The sequence below is a fragment of the Anabrus simplex genome, chromosome 1 (assembly GCF_040414725.1).
Source record: "Anabrus simplex isolate iqAnaSimp1 chromosome 1, ASM4041472v1, whole genome shotgun sequence".
NCBI classification, from domain to species: Eukaryota; Metazoa; Arthropoda; class Insecta; order Orthoptera; family Tettigoniidae; genus Anabrus; species Anabrus simplex.
The window spans coordinates 1,659,740,123-1,659,767,140 of NC_090265.1; the positions used below are offsets into that span (position 1 = coordinate 1,659,740,123).

The following is a 27,018-nucleotide window of genomic DNA, read 5'->3' on the forward strand; positions in this document are numbered from 1 at the left end:
ATACCAGGCACAATTATACTGTTTAAAAATTCTGTTGGATCATTAACAGCTTCATCCGGATTGCAAACTGCATTGATGGAAAGGTATGTTTATGATTCACCAGGAAGCTTATCTAAAATGCGCTGATTAAGCGCAGTAACCTGGTCATTCACTGGTGCTAAAATTGATTTTTCACACAACCACGAATCTTCTTTTATATCAAGATTGTGAACATCATCGTAAATACTATTTAAAGTTTCAATGTCCACCACAACCTGACAAAAGACCGGTAGGTAGTTCTATATCATGAGCAGGGCCCGGATATTTTAAAAATGCATATGCGCATATGCAAATGCATATTTTGAACGTTACCGCATATTTTGAGCGTTAGTGCATATACGGACATATTTTTCTCTTATGTGTGCTCGATTATCTAAGATTTCTGAACTAAATGAAAAAAAATGAACTCTGTATGTTGAACATCCTTTGGCAACATGAAAAGCCTTCCCTTATCAAGGAAAAAGCTTTCAGTGTCGCAATATAAGCAGGTAGACGGATAATGACACTTTTCATAATAGCTATTTTCTTCTTTCTGACATTACTCTTTCCTTCTCCTTACAGTAGCCTCCCGAGACTTGCTTAAACAAGTGCGTTCATCTGTTAACTTGCTCTTCGTCTGCTGCAGCGTTTCACCTGATAAAACTGTAAAAATGCCTACATTTTTGCCAGAAGAATGTTCCGAGCTGTCAGAGCGAGTGTTCAAGTATTACCCATATACGCCCGTCGATGTAGAACGATCATTTTCAGCGTATAAATTAATTCTGGCCGACAACAGAAAGTTATTGACTCCTGAAAACATTGAGAAACTCTTGGAACTTACTGACATGCATCATTTTGCAAGGAATTAAACATGTTTATCAATTTGACACTGAGTTAAAATTAAATAATGCACCTGGTAATTGTATTTTATTTTATTTTTAGTGCATATTTTCGTGCATATTTAGAACATTTTTAGTGCATATGAGCATGCATATTTTCGGAGTTTTTATTGCATATGAATCCGGGCCCTAATCATGAGTATCATTCGCTGCTGGACACTCTCCAACATCAAGGAGAATTTTGCTAAATGTTGAATCAGCTGTATTTGCTCTCATGTTTTCTTTTAAAGAAAGTTTTTACAATGTCTCCAAAGGCGTTAATTTCATCCGCTCATGTATCTTTAGTGACAATTTGTAATATTTGTCTAAAATCTCCAGCGAATAAAAATATTACTCCTCCAAATAATAGAGTATTACCTCTTAGGTCTTACATTGTTCTGTTCACGGCTTCGATTGAAATTTTGTTCGCCGTAGTGCATTCGTCCCACACTACAAAGAAACACTCTTGTAATACGTTGGCTTTATTACTATTATTCGATACACTGCAGACTGGATTTCCCATACGCTCTGCTTCTGTTGGTATTTTAAACATGGAACGAGCTGTTTCTCCCCCAGGAAGCAAAGTTGCAGCTATTTCCGAAGATGCGACTGATATGGCTACCTTTTTTTCTGAACGTATTTTGGCCAGTAAAAGAATTATCAAAAATGTCTTGCCAGTATCACCTGGAGTGTCTAAAAAATACACATCATCAGCGTTAGCAGCATTCACACTGTCAATGAGGAGTCGGTGAACTTGATTTTGTTCCTTGTTTAATCTTGGTTCATTCTAATTTATCGTAAGTTCAACTGGATCAAAATGTGTGTGTTCAATATATTCTCTGTTCAAATTATCAACAATCCCATCGGTCGCTTGTGGAGATTGTAAACCATAATGAGGGAGAGCATTGCCGCCTATCGAATGAAGAATGTCTTGTAACGCAAACAGAACTTCAACATATGATAAATCGGAATGATCCAAGATTAGACAACGAACAAAATCAAGTTTACCGACTCCTCATTGACAGTGTGAATGCTGCTAACGCTGGTCGTGTATATTTTTTAGACGCTCCAGGTGATACTGGCAAGCTATTTTCGATAACAGTAAAGTTTTGTAAATGAGCATTTATGTCTGCATCTGGATAATGTCGTTGGAGGTCTCTTACATAATCTTCCTTGAAATGATCCTTAAAATTATCCCATAATTCTGAGAGATTAGAAACATTGCAGAATACCAACATAATGGCAAATAGCTCTCGCAATTGAGATATGCTGCTGCTTACACTGGCATCTGTTAATGTGTCGCACCAGTGATTATCGCCTTCCAGTAAAAGTGCAAGGCATGCTGCTTGATATGTAGGATGTAAAATGCCATTCACGCTTTTGAGACATTCAAAAGAAGTTGGTCCCTTGACAACATTTAATAACATTCTTAGACGATAACATTCCCGATTATTAGGATGAATTGTATAAATTCTACCAAGAGTATGCTCGTGAAATTTGCCGGGATGACTCTCCACAGGAGTGCCGGCGTCGCCCATGGAATGTGCCATTTTCTTTATTAAATGTGTAATAAGCTGGTACTTCTTCATACATTAAACTGGCTGCGAATTCGTCATTATGGCACAGATCGAAAAATGCCATCAATTTGGTATTCCTCGGATTCTCTACCACACCACGGACATTGTTTGGATCAAAATAAATTATCTGACCATTTTCTAAATGTATATCTAGATGTGTTGTGAATCGAAAATGACAATATGCGCCAGATTGCTTCGGAAGTACTAATATATCTTGCATTTTGATATGATGTCACTTCATCGTTAGCATTTTGTATTCCAAATACTGCCAAGTCTAAACCTGTGTTGACATAGGCCTACTTGTAACTATATTTTATTGATTTTACACTGCTACAAAGTTCAACGTTGATGTATTCTCTAAAAGTGCGCGACAGTACCGGGGCAAATGGAACAATCCAGCGATTATCGATATCAATAGTTAGTTCGTGATCGAATTGTCGTTCGTATACCACCGTTTTGAGGTTAACGACGTCTGTAAAATGGATAACAATCCTCACCAGTAACAGTTTCTGTACTGAAAGATTTAGGAAATTTTTACTACAAATGCCGTTCTTCATGCACGGAGATTGAGGACTGTAAGGGTCACATGGACCGTGTACCATGTGGGTTTCTATAACATCAAGTAGTTTTGGATCAACATTCCGGTCTGGCAATTCTGCTCAAATAACCATTATCAATATTCTGTGGTCTTATTTTCGTTTCTAACCATATCAACATGTGGGCATGGGGCTAACCACCCTTTTGCCATTCTACACTATACATAAAACAGCGAACGGAACCGTAAATTTTTCCTCTCACCAGGAGATCCATCATTTTTTGAAGTTTTTGTTTAAAAAAATCTTGCTACAACATCATGCCGATCAGAAGCCAATTGCCCAGTAAAAAGTTAATTTGTAATTTCATCCCATTTAGGGATGGTCGTGAACGTTATGAAAATATCGAGACGTCCATATTTTCTAACATAACAAAACGCATCCTGTGTGCGTTGGTGCATATATCTAGATCCTCCCGTAAACGATGAAGGTAGAATAACTAATAGGCCCAGTCCTCCATATTCTCATTATGATTAATTGCATCTTGAAGGTGAATATACTTGTCAACTCGCAGCTTTTTTATTAGTTCATATAAAAATGAGTCTCTCTGTTTCAAACTTAGCCTATATGTCAACTAAGTACTGATTAAATAATTGTTTATAATAATGCAAAGTATTGTACTCATTCTCTCTAATCATTAATCGGTAACAATAGTATTGTAGAGTGGAAACTTTTTTAAAAAATATATATTTGGTTGACCTGTGTTTGGGTCGACTTGATAGACCGAAAAGTTATATCAGTCTTCCCCATAAACAAACATTAGAGGATACTGTGGGGCATCATAAGATCCGTGAGTTTAGGCGATTCTCTGCAATCTATTGTCATATCCGCAAGTACTATGTCCCGTTTATCACAATCTTGATATACCAGTAACACAGATACTTCGCTTGTTGTCGGTTCGTTATGGCGACCACTGTGCTCCGCTGAAGGTCGCCGATCAGCATTTATAACTATTTTATAGTCATTTTCGTTTGAATGTGGTGTGAAAGATTGAAGAGCAGTTTTGAAATCACGAATGTAACTGTTTATTTCAATAAGCATATTTTGCAAGCTTTCTACTAATGAAGTGTTTAGATTTGGAAAACACAATCTTGCGTCCCTTTGTAGTACATAATTGCTACTGAAACATATTTGTAAAAATGATTCTGGAAAAATTAAATGATACACCTGCCCCTGTATTTTAAACGTGGGCATATAACTCCCTTCATGAACTTCTTTTGCCCCGAAAGAAGTAAACTGAAAAGCCGAACTATAACGTCTAATATTATTCATGAAATCTTGAGATTGATCAAGTTTGCCACATAACAAAGACTTATGTGGCTCAGGTGGCTGCTGAATAGAGTCCAAACGCACTTTCCCAGAAGAACGAAAAAGTCCTTTTGACTCATCTTTCCACCTTAAAGCTTTACAATAAATACAACGAACATTCATAGGGCCTATCTCTGATGCTGCAGAATAATTTATTTGGGCATCATAATTGAGCCCACAGTTATGTTTTTTTTTGTAATTCAATATTACATCTATTAGTTCTTATTTGGTCATTATTCAGTCGTTGTCGCTAGTTCTTTTCACTTTCAATATCCCGCATAGCACTTGTTTGTCGGCAGTAACAAGACGCCTTTCTCGATTGAAATTTGTTTCTGGCTGACGAATGGTACTCACACTTTTACGGAGCTGTGCTAAGCGCTCAATTCTCTGTCCTAGTAACTTATGATATCGATCACATTGCTCAGTAATATGGATGTCATGTTGTTCTTGACTTTCAAATTCACGTTGATTTTGGTGATGACGATCACTTTTCAATCGCTGCTCTCTAGAATCATCTGTTTCTAGATATCGCAACACAGAGTGTCGAATACGGTCATCTTCTAATCGCTGCTCTCTAGAATCGTCTGATTCTAGGCTTCGTGAGACAGCGTGTAGAATGCGATCGTTTTCTATACGCTGTTCTGTAGACTTCTGAGATTCTTGGCTCCTTAACAATGAATGACGGGTTCTATCAAACTGTAATCGTTCGTTCCTCTCAAAACTACTTTCATTCGACCTAGACATGGATTGCCTCAATCAACAATTTGTAAGATGACTTTCTCTATCCTGTTGAGATTCATTTTCACGTTGCAATCTTTGACTTTTGGCTTTCTCGTGTTTCTAGAGAGATTTGGTTTTATTTTAGGCATGAATAATAACTTAACTACTCAATACGAACGAACACAAACACGGCGTGCGTGGAGACTCAACCATCCGCAATAGCCCGCTCGTGCGTACTGAGCCCGCGCGACAGCTAGCCTTTGTGATATTAAGTTGTTGGAGGGGGAAGCGGTGGGAGGTGCCTTTCGATGCGGCGAAGGGGAACGCGCGGTAGTGGACACTGCTTCTTTAGTTTATTATTATATTTTCGCAGGCCACCAAGATGGTTCCCAGCAGTAGGTCAAGGTCTGTTGCTTAGAAACGCCTTAATGGAAGAGTGGAGTTATATATAGTTAGTAGATACAAATAAAATTTAGCGTGTGGGTGGTTTTTAGGGCAAGGTTAGCAACCAAAATACACTCTTAGTAAGTTATCTATGGAGCACGTAGCAAAATCCAATATGGAGGCACTTAGAGTAATGGAATTAAAACAAAATATGCCCCCAAATCAATGAAAATAAGCTGTAGACTCCTAAGGTAACACGTTCACACAACCACCACACCAAATAAATGCACAAATACTCCCTGATACCCACTAACACTATATAGAACACGAGAAAAGATTATGGAGCTCCACTTCACATGATCTCTTCCAGTAAGTCTATACTTTGATCTTAGCCAAGAGTCTTTAAAACATGATTTTCGGGCCCATAGGGCTTGCCTAGTTTTGTTCTTTGCGTCAAGGGGCTTAATATGATCTCTGTCTCATCCCTGCACGACAAATTCGATCTTTCCCTCGTCGCCCCCAATCTAATTGTTTTGAAATTTTAAAAGTAGCCTAAGTAGCCCCATACCATCAGCTACCTGCCAGTGAAAGTCCCGTCAAAATCGGTCCAACCGTATCGGAGATTCGCCGGAACAGACAGACAAAAATTGTTATAAAAATATTTTTTTTAGTTATAAGTACCGTATATACTTTCATATGCAATTAGTAAAATGCTGTTATTTTGACATTACAAACAGACACTTCAATTTTATTTATTGGTATAGAAATAGATAAATGGCAAACACTAGAAATCCATCCTTCCTTCCTTCCTTTCTTTCTTTCTTTCTTTCTTTCTTTCTTTCTTACTTAATCTGTTTACCCTCCAAGGTTGGTTTTTCCCTCGGACTCATCGAGTGACCCCACTTCTACCGCCTCAAGGGCAGTGTCCTGGAGTGTGAGACATTGGGTCGGGGGATACAACTGGGGAGGCTGACCAGTACCTCACCCAGGCGGCCTCACCTGCTATGCTGAACATGGGCCTTGTGGGGGGGGGGGTATTGGAAAGGATAGACAAGGAAGAGGGAAGGAAGCGGCCGTGGCCTTAAGTTAGGTACCATTCCGGCATTTGCCTGGACGATAAGTGGGAAACCACGGAAAACTACTTCGAGGATGGCTGAGGTGGGAATCGAACCCACATCTACCAGTTGACCTCCCGAAGCTGAGTGGACCCCGTTACATCCCTCTTACCACCTTTCAAATTTCGTGGCAGAGCCGGGAATCGAACCCGGGCCTCCGGGGGTGACAGCTAATCACGCTAACCAATACAACACAGTGGCGGAACGCTAGAAGACATTAACTAAAATAAAAATGACGGGAAAAGATAATTTCGGAAAGTTCGATGGTATCATGGTTAACCGCTTAATGTCCCTATGCTAAAAACAAAAACAAAATGAACTACTATATTTTCCTTGCGAACTTTTGCATTATTCCAGCCCCATGCAAAACGAAGTCGGTGATTTATTTAAGAATGGTGTTCTGTACTGTAATTGTAATTTTCCTGTCCGGCTCCATGGCTAAATGGTTAGCGTGCTGGTCTTTGGTCACAGGGATCCCGGGTTCGATTCCCGACAGGGTCGGGAATTTTAACCATAATTGGTTAATTTCGCTGGCAGGGGGCTGGGTGTATGTGTCGTCTTCATCATCACTTCATCATCTTGACGCGCAGGGCGCCTACGGGAATCAAATCAAAAGACCTGCGTCTGGCGAGCCAAACTTGTCCTCAGATAATCCCGGCACTAAAAGCCATACGCCATTTCATTGTAATTTTCCTGATTACTTGTTGAAGGAGTAATTTGTAATTGAGTAAAATATTTCTCGGGGATTAATTCAGCCCAAGTAAGTTTTTCTTATTCTTTTCCCATCACAGCTAAACATATACGAGTTTCGCTGATGATGTTGCTTGTTGTTTAAAGGGGCCTAACATCTAGGTCATCGGCCCAATATACGAGTTTCGAATCACAGGTCACAGACTCGCACTTCAGAAGCACACTCCTTGCAGTGACAATTCTGGTTTCGACTGTTATAACCGAAGCCGTCGTGGTATGAATGTAACAGGCCGTGAACTCAGGGCCGTACCGAGGTGATGGCGAGATTGACCTCCGCCAAGAGCGCAGGCGCAAAACTTTACCATAACAATACAAAGAAAGAAACATGGTTTAAGAGTTAGATTTGGTACGATCTGCTGGGTTAATAAAAAGAATTCAAGAATAAGCCTAATAAGGCTGATTAAAAATATTAAGGAAGTTGAATAGTTGTGCCTACAGATAGCTCGTTACTGCATTTCAAGCTGGCAACACTGCACTGCTATTGAGCAACGCGCATTCCTTATAACTGTTACAGTGAAGTCAACATTTTGAATTTTTAACCATTTGGTGATAAGAGAATATGAATTAATGAATTAATTAATATATTCGCCCACCCTCCTCGGAGGGTCTGCCTTACAAGGGCTGCGCTCGGCTAGAAATAGCCACACGAAATTATAATGATGATGATGATGATGATGATGATGATGATAATGTTTTTATGTTTTCGGAGACGGTGCCGGAATGTTGTCCCGCAGGTGTTGCTAACGGGCCAGTAAATCTACCGACACGACGCTGACTTGTTTGAGGACCTTCAGATATCACCGGAATAAACCAGAATCGGACCTGCCAAGTTGGGGTCAGAAAGCCAGCGCCCTCAACCGTCTGAGTCACTCAACCCGGCGAATGAATGAATGAATGAATACTCTTCTCTCCCAGTCACGGATGAACACAAACTGTGGGATAAAGCATCCGCCCATCGCGATCACAGCAATCACATGCAACTAGTTTTGTTAGTTTTAGAAATACCAAACATATTCCAATTAACAACGTGTCACAAAACGTGATTAAACTATGTTTTGTGATACAGTACCTATTCCATAAACGTTATTTATATTTCTTTGAAAATTGGATAACCTTAAGCCTTCTGGGGCATTTCCCTGGACCTTAAACGAGTTATAGTGTCCAGGATACCTGTTCACTACATATGAACGAAGACAACGAAAACACACACACACACACACACACACACACACACACACACACACACACACACACACACCCTTCCCCAGTCACGGAAGATTAAAGAATATCATTTGATGTTAATATGATTTGAATTTAACTTATATGTTCTCAAATCTTGATTTCAGCTCTCCTTTTCTTTTATTTATAATTTGTATACTAAGCTCAGCGCTTTTTTTTTCTGCCAGTACACAGCGGTACGCAGTGCCGGCACCTTCTTTCTCCCAAGTTTAAAGAAAGCTACGGTATTTATTGACAGAGGAATTTATTATAAACCAGATGGTACTATGTTCACGAATTGAATTTTCAGTTTTGATTCTCGCAAGTTGGTACCAAGTTTACATGTTCCTATATTTCATAGATCGGTAACGCAGCAGGAAATAGGAAGTTGTGTTCACTTTCCGATTGTTTCCAATTTCTTTTTTTACGGGGGGCCCCCGTAGCCCGCTCCCCCGCCGTGGCAATCGACTCAATCTACATTGCCTCCGACATGCTATTAGTTTCTAAGTAGAAAAGAGATAGCTGGGAAGAGTAGGAAGTGATACAAGGAGTATCTGCTGGTTTCCGAGTTAGACTCGCTACCACGGCAAAGTTTGTGTTGATAGGGTAGTGTTAAGGTGTGGTATTGAAGGGTCAGGGAAAAACCCACATAGACAGAAAAGAGAAACAGCCTACGTGTAAAAACTAGACTATCAGTTCTACAACCGCTCTGCTACATGCAGGTGTTCACGTGAGTTTTGAATAAAACTACTGTAAGTTAAATTAGTGCAAACATTGTTACAAACGAGTAAACTAAGTAGTTACTTCTAGTTAACAAGCAAAATAAGGCTAAAGAATTAGAAGCTGTCAAATCTACCATTAATCCTGCAAAACACAAATCAAGTACCGAAAATACACTTTGTGAAGAGGATCACAAAACCAAGCCCGAAGATCCACGCTGTCAAAAGGAAACAGACTCTGGTAATAACTAGCTAGACCGTTGGACACTTTCACAAAAAAGAAAACAAAGGCTTCTGCGAGAGAAAGAAGTAGATGGTGATGACGAAGTTATATCGGAGTGTATATTAGAAGTGTGGAAGTTGCCCTAATAGGCATCTACAGTACGTGGTGAGTACTGCCATTTTCCCCCCCAGAAAAAAAAGCACTGGTTATACGTATTGTGAAGCAAATAATATATGTTCTTTATTACTCTGTTAAGTTACCAGCCCAGAGACTGGTTGGATCCTTAAATAGCACAGCTAAAGGTTATGCGCTATAGGGAAACCATAAAAACCGATGGCAGCGCCAAAATGAGGCGTGCTAAGCAAAATGAGGAGTCGGGTAGTTTGCCGTTGTTTTCCTTAGTTCTTATTACACACCACACGAAAATAAATGCTCAGTAACTGTCATAAATAATAAGATGTAGGTTTTGATTTAATTTCAGTTTTGTAGAAAATATTTATTTACTGCAGTGACACATTCACTTTGTTGTGTACGATATAAAGACACTAATAAATAAATAAATAAATAAATAAATAAATAAATAAATAAATAAATAAATAAATAAAAAGTAAATATTTTCACAGTATAGTTCATTAAAGTAGTATTTATCACGAATACATCATTTTCATTAAACCTACTTACAAGACGAGAAAATTTGCTAAATCTGTGTATAACTTTCTTTCCTTTTTTGCAGGAATGTAGTCTTCCCGAAGGGAAGATAATAGAGGCGGTGGAAATGTTACAAATATGTGGCATATAGTGAGGGGGAGGGGTCAGCTTTTGCAGTTTTGCCTGGGGTGCAAGATCACCTCGGTACGGCCTTGCGTGAACTTAATATGTTATCACTTAAAATACTTAATTGTATAATTAACCGAGTCGTAACTGAAATGAAATGGCTTCAAACATCACCAAACCGATCAAGTAGTTGCGCGGCTTAGGTCACGTAGATAACAGGTTGCATTCGGGAGATACTGGTTCGAACCCCACTGTCGGAAACCCTGAAGATGGTTTTACGTAGTTTCCTATTTTTACACCAGGTAAACGCTGGTGCTGTATTTTAATTAAGACCACGGCCGCTTCCTTCCCACTCCTAGGCCTTTCAACTATCCCATCGTCGCCATAAGACCTATCTGTGTCGGTGCGACGTAAAGCAAATTTTAAATATAAGTTATATACTGTATCACCAAAAGAGTTAAAATACATGACACTAATAAAGATGGTTACATAGTTGTTCCTCTTTAAACCACCGCAATCACCACCTAACACTAATAGCCCTGACTATGTTTCTTCACCTTTTTCTTGCCTCTCGTCCTATCATGACCACAACACAAGATCTGGTTCCTCTCTTACCATACCAGTAAACCGCACCGCTCCTACATACTCTACGTTCATGGAATTCTCTAGCTGAAACATTAGGTACGAGTACATTCCTTCTCACCACAAGTTTAAGACGGCTTGCCGTGAGCACTTGGTCAATAGATCCCACTGATTACTGGTTAATTACTGAAGGAATGAATAAACGAATGAATGAGTAGATTTAGTGTAGTTACTTCATTTAAGTGTGCGTTAGTTACCACTTTAAGGATTTTTTTCTTTCTTCAATCTTGACCACGCGAAGTAAATGAATTATTTTCTTCCTCTTTTTGCCTTCCTGCCTTCCCCGTATTTTTCACTCTTTCACTACATTCCCTACTTTCCTCCGTCCAGAATGCTTTCCTTTGTTTCTTCTCTTTCTCCTGGAACACCCCCCCCCCCTCCAAACTCATCAATCCTTTTCCTGAAAATGTCTCTAATATATCTCTTTCTTGTGATACCCAGCTCAGCCACATCCAGTTTAATTTCACTGAACTATCAGATTTGTGTTTATGATTTTTTTCGAAATTCTCTGCTTGTCGTAAAAGGCTACTTCAAGGGACATCAGGGTCTCTTAACTTGGGATTGTGGATTGGTGGACCACGGGTCCTTGGCTGCGTCTGGCATTGCTTCCACTTGTGTCAGAATCCTGACTTTTAACCATCCTATCCGACCTCCCTTGTTCAACTCTTGTTCTTTTCCGATCCCGACGGTATTACGAGTGGAGGCCTATGGAATCTTTCACTGGTGGGCCCTTGTCGTTCTTTGGCCAATACCCTTATTTTTCGAAGTTTCGGACCCCTTCCATATTTTCCCTCTGATTAGTGTTAATAGAGGATGGTTTTCCGCGGTTTGCCATTTTCACAGCAGGCAAACGCTGTGGTTGTACGTTAATTACGGCCTTGGCCGCTACCTTCCCAGTCCTACTACTTTCCTATTCCATCTTCGCCGAAAGCCCACCTGAGGTGGTGCGAAAATTAGACAAAAGAGGAAAAAAAGAAAACTATACCGTAAACCTGTGCCAAATCCACATACGTGACACGGATCACAACCGCATCCCCTCCAAGTTGTGGGAAATGTGGTAGAGAAAGAAGGAGAAACGTTAATAAACAAAAAGAAAAGAAAGAAAGGCCTGGTATGAAGGATAGTAGTTAGCATTACAACAGGCATTACAAGGTTACGAGCTGACTGACAACTCTGCGTGCATGGTAAACAGCTGATACGAGCGCTAGTCCAGGATTATATCAGATAGCGCAAGTCTGAAGGGGTGTACATTACACGTTCATAATTACGGTACTCGGTGCAATACATGTACAGTATACATTCTTTCATATAAGGGCGCGCATAATTAAATGTGTTCAACACGGCGTTTGTATAAATTGTGCCGAACAACATGCTCTGTATTCATCGTGCACCAGAAAAGTAAATAATTACTTAAAAGTAAATAATTACTTAAAGGTGATGATGATAATGATGATGCTTGTTGTTTAAAGGGGCCTAACATCTAAGGTCATCGGCCCTCATAAGGTACAAAAAGAAAGGCATTTATATTTTAATGTCTTAAGATGCTCAACTCTCCTGTGAACATTCTTGAAGCAGAACAATACTGAATACTATGCCGCTTCCATATCATTTCTGCAGCAAAACGTCATGCTTTTATAAACTTAAACAAAAGAAAATAGGCTGTGATACAGAAGTAAACCAACACAACCACGCACTGACAAACTGCTATGTCAGTCCTTACCTATCCCACAGCCAATGAAGCTTGTATGTTTCAACCATTACTTGTAGATCAAAACAGGTAACTGGAGCCATAGGCGTAATTCGGGGATGGCAGGGTGTGGCAGTTGCCACCCCGCCCCCTGCTCTGTTTAATTTAGCTCAATGAAACAAAATTATTGTTGCAAAAATTCATACGCTACCTATATTATGTTGATAGAAATAATTTCTATTATTGTTCAGTTTTACCTTCACATTATGTAAGACAAAGAAAAATTCTTTTTCGTGTTGTCTACTTGAGTTTTACTTTTACGGACAAAAAGAGGCCAAGTGATATAAATAATTTCTATTATTGTTGAATTTTACCTTCGCATTGTGTAAATAAAGAAAGGTTTTGCTTTTTTGTCCCTGTTGTCTGCTTGAGTTTTACTTTTACGGATAACAACAGGCCAAGTAACAAATACATTAAAACTAGGTCTACTTTGTAATTCTGTGCGAATGTTCTTTACTTTACAGAGGTTTTGGTTATTCAATTAAAGTAATTAATATAGAATATTATTACTAATTTTGTCGTCGCAAATTGCTCTCACGAAGGAGCACCCATTGAACCCCTCCCCTATAATCCCTGCCCCTCCCCCCCCCCAATCAAAATGCTCAAGAAAGTACGCCCATGACCTGGAGCTATCACCGCTAGGCGTGCACAGGCCTGATTCAGCAACGTGGGGAAGTACAAGCCGAATGAGGGAAGAGACTTGCGCCCTCGTGCACAGGTATTTCTAGCACGGGCACTGCGCTTATGGCGGGCAAGCTTTGACACCCGCGCATTACAATGAATGTTTGAAAGTAATGGTGGTAGTGAAAGTATTATTTTTAAGAGGTACAACTGGGCAATCGCCCTTTCTTAACACTATTTAGAAGGAATATAGGAAATACTGCAGTTCAATCCTTCGAAGAATGAACAAAAGAAAGAACGGTCACGAAGGCAGTGAACATGAAACTCCCTCCAATTCGCAGACCTAATACCGTCATGATGGAAAAAGAACTGGGGTTGACCATGGGAAGTCTGAAAGTAAAGAAAACCCATCGTATGTCTGCGTTTCCTTTATCTGTTATCTACGGTGATATTTATTTCATTCATTCTTTCTTAATCCATTTACCCTCCAGGGTTGGTTCCTCCTTTGGACTCAGCGAGGGACCCCCTCTCTACCGCCTCAAGGGCAGTGTCCTGGAGTGTGAGATTTTGGGTCGGGGGTTACAACTGGAAAGGAGGACCAGTACCTCCCCCAGACGGCCTCACCTGTTATGCTGAACAGGGGACTTGTGGGGGATGGAAAGATCGGAAGGGATAGACAAGGAAGAGGGAAGGAAACGGTGGCGGCCTCAAGTTAGGTACCATCCCGGCATTTGCCTGGAGGAGAAGCGGGAAACCACGAAAAACGACTTCGAGGATGGCTGAGGTAGGAATCGAATCTCCTCTACTCAGTTGACCTCCCGAGGGTGAGTGGACTCCATTCCAGCCCTCGTACCGCTTTTCATATTTCATGGCAGAGCCGAGAATCGAACCCGGGCCTCCGGGAGTGGCAGCTAATCATACTGACTACCAACCCACAGAGGCGGTACGATGATATCAATGAGGTTAAATCGCACAATTTACCATAGTGTATTTATGGGCACAGTAGAGCGAATACTAACTATGGCTGTCAGAAGAAGGCGAAGAAGTTCTGTATGTCAACAACTAGCTCGTGTTTCATACGGTACGTTGGTGGAATCGAACAGGGCAATCCCCGGCTGGTAAATGAAGTGTGTTTGAATATATTACATGTTCTCGAGAAGTACTTGTACTATTTTCAAAACAATCACGGCACCGCATTCATAACGTTTGTAAGTTTAAGTGTAGGGATAGAAAACAGTGCACTAATATTTGAAAAAAAAGTTAGTACCATTATTTCAGCAGATATTGACACTCTTGAGAAGTACTGCAAGTCGAATTATGAGCCCCTTGGTACGTTTACTGAAAGTGAAAACAGAATGTTGATATCTTCAACAGTTCTTGAGTTATTTGAGGTGGGCATCTTAGCTAAATAATCCTGTATATATATATCCATCCATCAATCAATCAATGATCTAAATATAAGACTGTCACCCAAGTGGCAGATTCCCATTCTATTGTTTACCAAGTCTTTCCATCCATCTATCTAATCATCTATAGCAGGGGTTTCCAAATGGCGGCCCGCGGGCCGCATGTGGCCCGCGAGAGCACTGTAAGAAATAATGTGAAGGAAAGTCACAAAAATATTTATTAGCTCGTTCAAAAACGTATTAATTTTTTCTTCCTTACAGACCCAAGTCAGAACTAATTTTTCTGTAACACTAGTTCCTCTTTTCAAGTATTCACTTCTTCTCAACAGATTATGTTTGATTTTAAAACATTTAAAATCCAAATTTCAAGTAATAATGTTATTATTTTTGCGTCCCACTGGCTACTTTTGATGGTTTTGGGAGACGCCGAGATGTCAAAATTTTGTCCCACAGGAGTTCTTTTACGTACCAGTAAATCTACCGACACGAGGCTGACGTATTTGAGCACCTTCAAATACCACCGGACTGAGCCAGCGCCTCAACCGCCTTGGCCACTCAGCCCGGCTCCAAATTTCATTCGTTTATGCAATTTTAAAATAATGTTTTAAGCAATTAAAATGATCAAACCCTCATTTCAATTGAACTATGCATATTATTCCATAATGGTGCTTCTGTACTATTTGCAGAATTTTACGAAAATTGGCCTAGTCAAGTGCGGCCCGCGAACATGACTAAGGTTTCCAAAATGGCCCTCGAACCCTTGCAAATTGGAAACCCCTGATCTACAGTATATGTCTACAGCACAATTAACAGTTGTTTCAATGTATAAATATTAACTTTTTTAATCATACACTTAAAATGTTCTGAGCTCGGTAAATTCATGAAGCAGGATGCTACCCTACTTGCACATAGTCCAAGTGAGGATCTCTCCTCTAACGGGTTATGGACCACCGGTGAATTGTATAGTCCTAGCCGCCTGAGCACAAGGAGGGCCATGACTCAGAATATGTCCGAGATGCCCAATCCCATTCCATAGCAACTGGTATCCCGACTCTCAGGACCACTTACTAAGCCACTCAGCCGTTGCCCATGGTTCACGAACTAGGACGTGACTACAGGTTTTTTTTAAAATCATACACCTCGAAATGAGGAGATAAAGGCTAATTTAGGAATGAACTCGATGGATGAAGCAGTACGCATAAACCGGCTTCGGTGGTGGGGTCATGTGAGGCGAATGGAGGAGAATAGGTTACCTAGGAGAATAATGGACTCTACTATGGAGGGTAAGAGAAGTAGAGGTAGACCAAGACGACGATGGTTAGACTCGGTTTCTAACGATTTAAAGATAAGAGGTATAGAACTAAATGAGGCCACAACACTAGTTGCAAATCGAGGATTGTGGCGACGTTTAGTAAATTCACAGAGGCTTGCAGACTGAACGCTGAAAGGCATAACAGTCTATAAGGATAATGTATGTAATGTATGTATGTAGGCCTATGTATGTATGTATGTTAATCATACACAAAATGCGTCATACTTCCAATACTGCCTTGATTTGGGGATTTAACCAAGTCACTTCAATATGTAATATACTAGACTCTCGTACAAAGTGAATATTAAGTAGGGACTGACCTTCTGGAAGCGCACTCTGTGGAACATGTTCCGGGATGCGTCCAGCAACCGGCTCTTTCCTTCCTTCCTGCTGTTATTGGGTTCCTCTATCCGACGGAACTTGTGTTGCTCACTCATGTGTCCAGGATGAACAACGTAACGAGCTGCTAAATGTATTAACACCGACGTGTTAACAACTCCAATAGACAACACCAATAATGTTGCTCACAAACAAATTATCGAGCATCAACAGCGGTTACACATGTGCTCGCCACAGGCTGTCCTTGTGGCGAGTAATGGATCCGCCAGTAATCGCCCGTAGCTGCACTTTTCCCCCCTCTTTTTCACTGTCACCTGCATCGAGGAGGGCTTCCTCCACACTGAACATGACGATCATGAGGACTGGTTATGCTCCACGTTCTGGCATAACTTTAAATGTCCTTCAGTTCCCTGAATAAATTACGTATGCTAACAGCAGAGTAGCATTCGACTGCTTCATTAATTGCGGCATCTCATTCATTGCAGAAACAAAAACCTGAAGAAACAGCAGACAGTTATTATTATTATTATTATTATTATTATTATTATTATTATTATTATTATTATTATTATTATTATTGTCCGCCTCTATGCTGAACAGAGGTCTTGGTGGGGGGGGGGGGGATGGGAAGATTAGAAAGGATAGACAAAGAAGAGGGAAGGAAGTGGCCGTGGCCATCAGTTAGGTATCATCCTGGAGAAGTGAGGAAACACGGAAAAAGTGAGAAACCACGGAAAACTACTTCGAGGATGGCTGAGGTGGGAATCGAACCCACCTCTACTCAGTTGACCTCCCGAGAATGAATGGATCCCGTTCCAGCCCTCGTATCGCTTTTCAAATGTCATGGCTGAGCCGAAATCGAACCCAGGCCTCAGGGGGTGGCAACTGATCACACTTTTTATTTATTTATTTATTTATCACCGGGCGAGTTGGCCGTGCGGTTAGGAGCGCGCAGCTGTGAGCTTGCATCCGGGAGATAGTGGGTTCGAACCCTACTGTCGACAGCCCTGAAGATGGTTTTCCGTGGTTTTCCATTTTAACACCAGGCAAATGCTGGGGCTGTACCGTAATTAAGGCCACAGCTGCTTCCTTCCCATTCCTAAGGCTCTCCTATCCCATCGTCGCCAGAAGACCTATCTGTGTCGGTGCGACGTAAAGCAAATTAGCAACAAAAAATGCTACTTAATCTGTTTACCCTCCAGGGTTGGTTTTTTCCCTCGGACTCAACGAGGGATCCCACTTCTACCGTCTCAAGGGCAGTGTCCTGAAGCGTAAGACTTTGGGTCGGGAGATGAAACTGGGGAGAATGACCGGTACGTCACCCAGGGGGCCTCACCTGCTGTGCTGAACAGGGGCCTTGTGTGGTGGGGTGGGGGGGAGTGGGAAGATTGGAAGGGATAGACAAGGAAGAGGGAAGGAAGCGGCCGTGGCCTTCAGTTAGGTATCATCCCGGCATTTACCTGAAGAAGTGAGAGACCACGGAAAACCAGTTCGAGGATGGCTGAGGTGGGAATCGAACCCACATCTAATCAGTTGACCTCCCGAGGCTGAATGGAGCCCTCGTATCACTTTTCAAATGTCATGGCAGAGCCGGATATTGAACCCGGGCCTCAGGGGGTGGCAGCTAATCACACTTTTTATTTATTTATTTATTTATTTATTTATTTATTTATTTATTTATTTATTTATTTATTTATTTATTATTCTGACACCAGTATGTGTTTGCCAAAGCATACAGTAGTTTATACCGAGCGAGTTGGTCGTGCCGTCGGCGGTTGCAGCGTGGACTTCATTTGGCCACGGCTGGTCCGTGGTTCGACAGCTCTGCACTCCGACCGAGCCTCTGGATTCGGGAGACGGAGAGGGACTGGTTCCCAGCGTCGGTTGTCCTGTGAGTGGTTTTCCATTCTCCTGCACTAAGCCGAATGCCGGGACAGTTCCTTGTATAGACCACGACTGCCAACCACCTCACCTTCTCCGAACATCTCCTTCACCGTATCACATCTCCCTGGCCAGAGAGACGGCGTTACCGTCTAGGCCGTGCGGTTAGAATCACGCAGCTGTGAGCTTGCATCCGACAGATAGTGGGTTCGAACCCCACTGTCGACAGCCCTGAAGATGGTTTTCCGTGGTTTTCCATTTTCACGCCAGGCATTCACACACCTTAATTAAGGCCATGACCGCTTCCTTCCCACTCCTAGCCCTTTCCTATCCCATCGTCGTCTGTGTCGGTGTGACGTAAAGCCACTTGTAAGAAAAAGAATAGCTCACAAGTTGCTTTAAAATAGGCAAATGAATATTGTATATTGTATATTGAATATTTCATAACGAATATCAATAAAGATAAGAATGTTGCCTGAAGGAAATTAAAACCTCTTTAATATCTCCAAAAGTACTCGTCAGATTTGGAAAAATAAGGAATCACTGAACTTGTCACTACCGAACTCGATAGCTGCAGTCGCTTAAGTGCGGCCAGTATCCAGTATTCGGGAGATAGTGGGTTCGAGCCCCACTGTCGGCAGCCCTGAAGATGGTTTTCCGTGGTTTCCCATTTTCACACCAGGCAAATGCTGGGGCTGTACCTTTTCGGCCGCTTTCTTCCCACTTCTAGCCCTTTCCTGTCCCATCATCGCTATAAGACCTACCTGTGTCGGTGCCACGTAATGCAGCTTGCTTAAAAAAAAGAACTTGTCACTCGATCCTTAGTTGTTGTATTGGATGAAATTAGTATAGTCCCATTTAAGAAAAAGTTGCTACCGGTTTCTCGGCAATTTATGTACGTGATAGAGAAACACTGAATAGCGTTTTTGAGAACCTTAATACAATTTAAGTACCGGTATGTGAAAACAGAATTCTATTTCTTTAACGGATCAAAAGATACTTCAGGTGGACAACTTAATTGAATAACGCTGTAGGCTATAACAGCATATATTCTAACTCGGTGATGATAGCAACGGGAAACTACTTAATTTCTCTAGTACACCTCTTCAGTGACGCCAAGACCGAGACAGCCGATGGTGAATTTCATGAGGATCCAACCAGCTTTCGAACTAAGGACTCGCATATGGAAACCGGGTGTTCGGCTGTCTAGTCCGGACCTGCCCACACTATGTAGCAAAGTCAGAGAGGTAGGTGGTCGCCGTCATTAAACTAGACACAGCTGGTGATAAAATCAAGACCCAGCTACTTGTATTTCTAAACAATGATGAATAATTAATGACCTGCATCACTGTCAATATTATCTTGTAAGCTTAAACTGAATATTTAAGAAGTAAATCAATAAGACAAATACAAACAATATAATTAAATACTTCTTTATTTACAACATATCGCATTGGATTACCTGATGACCTTACGACGATAATTTCGTTTTCTCTTTTACACTTAGAATTATTTCCTAGCGAATGTTTTAAATAAGTGAACAGTGCCATAGCAGCCGGCCCCGTGATACAGGGATAGCGTGTCTGCTTCTTATCCAGAGGCCCCGGGTTCGATTACCGGCCATGTCAGGGATTCTTCTTACCTAGATTTGAGGTCTCGTTCGAGGTCCACTCAGCCTACGTGATTACAATTGAGGAGCTAGCTGACGGTGAGATAGCGGCCCGGTCTAGAAAGCCAAGAATATCGGCCGAAAGGATTCGTCGTGCTGACCACACGACACCTTGTAATCTTCCGGCTGAGCAGCGGCCACTTGGTAGGCCAAGACCCAAGCTGGACTCAAAAGGCCTCAAGCTACTCAACCCGACACATCTAGGGCCGATTGTATAAACCGTTTGATCTTAGATCAGAGATGAAATTGATCTCGGTTCACACAAAACTCGTACATTTGTATTGTATAAACGTTAATCTGAGATCAGTTCGCACTGAACTAAGATCAACTTTGACTGGAGAAATTTCTCCGTTCAAACTCTTTGGTTACGTCTCAAAACTCACGAGTCTCAAAATTCACGGGCTATAATTAGTAACAAATAGTATCAAAACTCACGACTACAAACTGGTAGCTAAAGTAAACATTCTAACGAGTCTCAAAATTCACGAATCCTGACAGCAGGTGCTTGCGATGAGGTGCGCGGTGACTCACGCTTCCCTTCAACCCATGTTTTTCCACCGACTTAGGACAGTCACCCTGGTAGCAGATTGCCTATCAATTGTTTAGAATAATTAATAATAATTTAATAATTTAAGAGCCCCTTGGGGCTCTTTTTAATCGCTTCTTACGACAGGCAGGGGATACTGTGAATGTTATTCTGCCACCCCAACCTACGGGGGGAAAAATAATGGTTAGTGAATGAATAGAATAGAATAGAATAGAATAGAATAGAATAGAATAGAATAGAATAGAATTTATTTATTTATCACCTACAGGATGTCCCAAGAGACCGAGGTGTATTATCATTATTTTAAAAATATTTTGCTGTTGTCTTAAAGTTAATATAATGCATTTCTTACCTTTCACATAAATTTATAATACTGGCATGTGGCCTCCTGGTTGGTCTGGTGCAGGTCTTGAGTTGACGCCGTATAGGTGCCTGCACGTCTGTGAGGATGAAGCCCTACCGAAGATGAAGTCTAATGCTGAAGACGGCACGAACACCCACTCCCCGAGCCATAGGAATTAACTAATGAAAGTTAAAATCTCCCACCCGACCGGAAACCAAACTCGGGACCCTTTGGACCAAAGGCCAGCATGCTAACCATTTATGCATGCAGCTGGACGACATAAAATTAAAGTGGGTATATTTCCCACTGCTAGTTAAAAGAAACTGTCAGTTGTTAGTACTGGGGCTTAGCTCCATAATGTGGCCAGAAGGCGGCATTTACTTGAATAAGGAATTTTATTTCGAGATATTAGATGCCAAGCCAGTTAATTCACTCATTCAGTTTCAACATTTGGAGATTCATTTGGAAAAAGGCGTATTTCTAATTTTCGTAAGCGTTCATCTATTTGTTTATTTCAATCGGTTATCTACCAGACACATTTAAACCGAAAAAAATATCCGTGTCGCATCCTATTATTCCGCGCGATATAACTGAATGATATTTGAAACTCATTCGATTATTTTATTTGATTATTTATTAGATTATTTAAATAATCGGATGGAAGTTATTTGATTATTCAAAATATTCGATTAACCCATCACTAATAGGGTGGACATTTAACCATTCAAAGGACTGGCCCTGCTCGTGAGTTTTGAGACTGGCGCAGGTAGAGAAACTTGTTCTCACTAATCCTCTTCCTGGAATTCATGAGTTTTGAGACTCGTGAGTTTTGAAACTCGTGAGTTTTGAGACGACACGAACTCTTTGATCTTAGTTCAAGGAGTTGTTCTCTACTTGAGATACAAGAACAACTGATTGTTAATAAAATATTACCTTTTTTACGATAAATGGTTAAAAAATACACTGAAGTCTAACCTCATACATTACTAGCTATAGTTGTTGTCCGTATATAGGCAATATTACGCTTCTTTTACTGAAGTGTAATGTAATAATTCTATAACATAACCTCGATAAATTGCTTACGTTATCTTATCTCGTTCGTATTTTACAGATGACTGATTACTCTGATTTCTCCGATATATCTTCTGATGATGAAAATGATTAATTTCGTCGTGCTCCCCGTGTGTTCTGTGAAAGAGGAAATCCAGTGAGAGAATTGAGTGAAAAGAAGTTTAAACTGAGGGATCGCTTGGGAAAAGATACCGTGGACCAGCTAGAACTCAGGTTGCGTGATATTCTAGTTAAACCTACCAACTCCAATGCACATGTTAGTAATAACTTTGAGATTCTTTGCCACGGAAGTTTTCAGTTAGTCGTTGGTGATTTACTGCATGTAGACGCAGCGACAGTCTGCAGAGCCATTCATCGTGTAGGCTATCTAATCTTATTGCTACCGAGCTCGATAGCTGCAGTCGCTTAAGTGCGGCCAGTATCCAGTATTCGGGAAATATGTGGTTCGAACCCCCCTGTCGGCAGCCCTGAAGATGGTTTTCCGTGGTTTCCTATTTTCATACCAGGCATATGCTGGGGCTGTACCTTAATTAAGGCAACGGACGCTTCCTTCCCATTCCTAGGCCTTTCCTGTTCCATCGTCGCCGTAAGACCTATCTGTGTCGGTGCGATGTAAAAAAAAAAAAAGAAACAGCTAAAACGGTGAACATGAAACAACAAAATGTGCACCAGATCTAAACAGCAGGCTGAGTGGCTCAGACGGTAAAGGAGCTGGTTTTATGAGCCCAAGTTAGCAGGTTCGATCCTGGCTCAGTCCGATGGTATTTGAAGGTGCGCAAATATATCAGCCCCGTGTTGGTAAATTTACCAACACGTAAAAGAACTTCCGCGGGATAAAATTCTGGCACCTCGGTGTCTCCGAAAACCGTTAAAGTAGCCAATGGGACGCAAAATCAACAACACTATTAGTGAATCTAAACTCAGAAAGAATGCACTATAATTTGGCGTGATTAGGTTTCATATTGGACCAACCGTTCGTTTTTGATTGACGTGTAACTCGAGTATCCATATTTTAAATCCGGCAGTAATCACCATTGTGTTTTTGTATGCGGGTTGGTAGTACGGGGTGTCGTATGTATATAGAAATATTAAGAAAAACACAAATACTCAGTCCCCGAGCCAAACGAATTAACGAAACGCGGCAGAAATCTCCGGCCCGATCCGGAATCGAACTCGGATCCCGCTAACCGAAGATTACTACTCTGACCATTGTCCTTCACCAGGTCTACAAAGATTGAAAATAATATTGAGACATCTTAGAGCTGTTTGTCACTTGTTTCAATTCTCACTCCAGGGATTTAAATTGTGGAGTGGGGTTCACTCGGCCTCGTGCTGTTGACAAGAGAGGTAGTGAACCTGGTCAAGAAAACCAAGCAGTGCGGCTGAGGATGTTGCACGCTGACCACTTGCCACCCCAGCATTTGCAGTCCATCTGGCTGGGCAGCAGTCGTCTTGGCAGATCAAAACCCAGATGGGCTGTTTCACCATGGCTTTGTGTGAATTTCTAACGTACTTTTACCAATATCCTCTTATAATCTTATTAATCTCTTATACAAAGCCTTCCTTTTATTGTTCTCACTTCTCCTTCCTAGCCTTATCTCAACCCGGTTTTACAACCGTATGCCTCTTCTGATGCCAACCCTATGCTGAGGGAGATATTAATTATTGCGTGTAGATCAAGCACGAACACCCAGTCCCCGAGCCAAAGAAATTAACAACACGCCGCTGAAATCGCCGGTCCTGTCGGGAATCGAACTCGGGCCCCTCTAAAAAGAAGGCTAATACGCTGACCAGTCAGCCAACGAGCCGTACAGACCTTTCCTCAGATCTCAGAAAATTCTAGGGTCACTGGTGCCATCCTCATTTTGTTTCTTTCCGGCGGTTTATTGAGGAATGCCCTTTCTGAAGGAACGTGATTTGTGAGATGAAAATCTCAACCCAGAATCAACCGGGATTCGAACCTCAGCGTTCCAGGTGGGTAGCCAGTAGCAAAGCCACTGAGACAGTCACGCCCCCTCCTTTTAACGTTATTTCCATCAAACAAGTCCGCGTCTGTGGTGTAGTCGTTAGTGTGATTAGCTGCCACCGCCGGATGTCCTGGTTCGATTCCCGGTTCTGCCACGACATTTGAAAACTGGTACGAGAACTAGAACGGCGTCCACTCAGCCTCGGGAGATCATCTGAGTGGAGATGTTCGATTCCTACCTCCTCCTCCATCCTCGACGTGGTTTTTCGCGGTTTCTCACTTCTCCATGCAAATGCCGGGATGGTAACTACGTTAAAGCCACGGTCGCTTCCTTCCATCTTCCTTGCCTCTCCCTTCCAATATTCCTATTCCCCACAAGGCCCCTATTCAGCATAGCAGGTGAGGCCGTCTGGGTGAGGTACTGGTTTTCCTCCCCATTTGTATTCCTGACTAAATATCCTACGCTCCAGGGCACTGTCCTTGAGGTGGAATCCCTCACTGAGCCCGGGATAAAACCAACCAAACGGATTAAATTAAATAAAAATATATAACAATGAATTTATGATTTCAGGCAACCACCAACTGAAAATCCCAAATTCTAATTATAATTAGTTATTTTGTACATTATGATATTAATATACTTTATTGATTTAGACATTTTTCTGCGATGATAGTAAACTCTTTTCAAGGTATTACCCTGTCGTCCTGGCAATTATTAAGGTCGTTAGTGGTTATAGCACCAATGGTATGTTATTACAGGCAATCAAATTACTTTATGCTGGCAATCAAGCTTCAGTAGGAACTGTTAGTAGAATAAGCTCTAGTTACAAAGAAGATACAGGAGAGATAAGCTTCTCTTCCTAATTAACTGTCCTGTAGTTGACAAGGGTACATTAATGGAAGAACAAAATGTCAAGAAGGCATTCAACTTAGGACATACTAACTTCCCTTAAATAATCTGAAAATTATGATTATATCAAGTGAAGGAATGATGGTTCTGTAGTATTAATATGAACAGAATCCTGTTATTATAATTTAATAATAACAACTAGTGTCCGTGCACTTCGATGCACGAACTAATCGCAGCAAGTTTATTTAAAGAAAAAGTTTCCCATTGGGTAAAATTACTGCTTACATCTACGGGTTCTTCTGTTGTTTTGATGCCGAGTCCTAATTTTGAACATACATCCCCACCCAGCCTGGTTCACTCTGAGAATTTTGGGAGTTTTAATTTATTTTTATAGGCATCTTGGGTATTATAAGCTTCTCTGGTATCAAGTTTTAAGTTACCAGAGTACCTGGAAAATGCTCATTAATTAATGTCTACGATATTTCTGTCTACCTTTATCAAGTGAGTTGGCCGTGCGGTTAGAGTTGCGTAGATTTGAGCTTGCTTTAGGGAGATCCACCGTGTGAAGCCCTGAAGATGGTTATCCGTAGTTTTCATTTCCAAAAAACCAAATCCTATAGCACAATATTCACGAAGTCCTTATGAAGTAACTCACGATCGGTGTGACGAACTTCTCGGCCAAGGCCGCTATATCACCGTCAGGTAGCTCCTGAATTGTAATCACATAGGCTGAGTGGACCTCAAACCAGCACTCAGATCCAGGTAAAAATCCCTGACCTGGCCGGAAATCGAACTCAGAGCTTCGATTTCCATTTCCACACCAGTATGTATCCTAGTTAAGGCCAATGCCGCTACCTTTCCAGTCCTAGCCTTTTTTCATCCTTCCGTCGCCGAAAACCTTCGGTGTGTTAGTGGACATTAAAACACTAACAAAAATATGTCTACAGACAGTATTTATACATCGCTACTCTTCGACCTCTAACAATGTTACTTGTTATGCGTCCCTATAACTACTTTTAAGGTTTTCGGAGAACGGAGGTGCCGGAATTTTGCCCCGCAGCTGTAATTTTAAGTGCCAGTAAATCTACCTACACGAGGCTGTCGTATTTGAGCACCTTCAAATAAAACCGGACTGAGCCAGGATCTAACCCGCCAACGTGAGTTCAAAAGGACAGATTTCTACAATTTGAGCTACTCAGCCCGGCTGTATTACATGTGTTAATGCAGTTAATTATAATATTCTCTCAGAAGAGCTATCCAATTTAATTTCATTACATACCATTTACTCTCCTGGCCTAATGATTGTATTTAATGGCGACTAGTAAGGAGTTTTTCTGTAGTTAATTTGTAATTAGTTTTGATCACGTATTGTAGCTTTCAGCTTGCATTCGGTTATATATTTTTAACGTCACACTGACACAGAAAGGTCTTACGGCGACGATGGGATGGGAAAGGACTAGGAGTGGGAAGGAAGCGGCCGTGGCCTTAATGAAGGTACAGCCCCGGCATTCGCCTGGTGTGAAAATGGGAGAACACGGAAAACCATCTTCAGACCTGCCGACAGCTGAGTTCGAACCCACTATCTCCAAATTTGCAAGCTCACAGCTGCGCGACCCTAACCGCATGGCCAACTCGCTCGGTTCATTCGGGAGATAGTGGGTTCGAACCCAACTGCCGGCAGCCCTGAAAATGGTTTTCCGCACTTTCCCATTTCTACTGTAGGTTTTACCTTGATTAGGACCACGGTCACTTACTTTCCAATCCTAGCCCTTTCCTATGCTATCGTCACCGTAAGACCTGTCTGTGTCGGTGCGACGTAATTAAATTATCATAAGTTGAATGTTGTGTAAAGTTCAGTTATTTTTTAATTTGTTAGTTTATTTTAACATGAACATGTTTTTGGGCTGGGGTTCTATCTGGAATTATCGTCATCAATTTCCCTACACTATTGTAACCATGGTAACTAGTGTTCGTCTATGTATATTTTTTCTTTGCTATTTGTTTTACGTCGCACCGACACAGATCTTATGGCGACGATGGGATAGGAAAGGCCTAGAAATGGGAAGGTAGCGGGCGTGGCCTTAATTAACGTACAGCCCCAGAATTTGCTTGGTGTGAAAATGGGAAACTACGGAAAATCATGTTGAGGGCTGCCGACAGTAGGGTTCGAACACACTATCTCTCGGATGCACGCTCACAGCTGCGCGCTCCTAACCGCACGGCTTCAGTAGCATCATCTCACTGTGCGCTTTCTTCTTGTAACCAAAAGCTTGAGGAAATCTCGTATCCAGTGAATTATGTTTTACTTCTCAGTCCAGAATAAAAATCCTTGAATTGGCAGGAAAAC

At 41.4% G+C, this 27,018-nt stretch overlaps 1 protein-coding gene across 2 annotated transcripts in view; it reads right to left on the reverse strand.

The window, feature by feature from the left end:
* LOC136881637 (myogenesis-regulating glycosidase) overlaps positions 1-27,018 on the reverse strand; it is a 297,181-nt gene that overhangs the window by 256,137 nt on the left and 14,026 nt on the right. Inside the window, exon 1 of one of the 2 annotated variants that reach the window (XM_067154166.2) lies at positions 16,326-16,635. The exons of the other annotated variant lie outside the window; for it this stretch is intronic. Within the exon in view, the coding sequence (XP_067010267.2) occupies positions 16,326-16,442 (117 nt within the window). The 5' untranslated portion in view covers positions 16,443-16,635. Of the gene's footprint in view, positions 1-16,325; positions 16,636-27,018 lie in introns of those variants that run through there. 2 annotated transcript variants of the gene reach the window in all.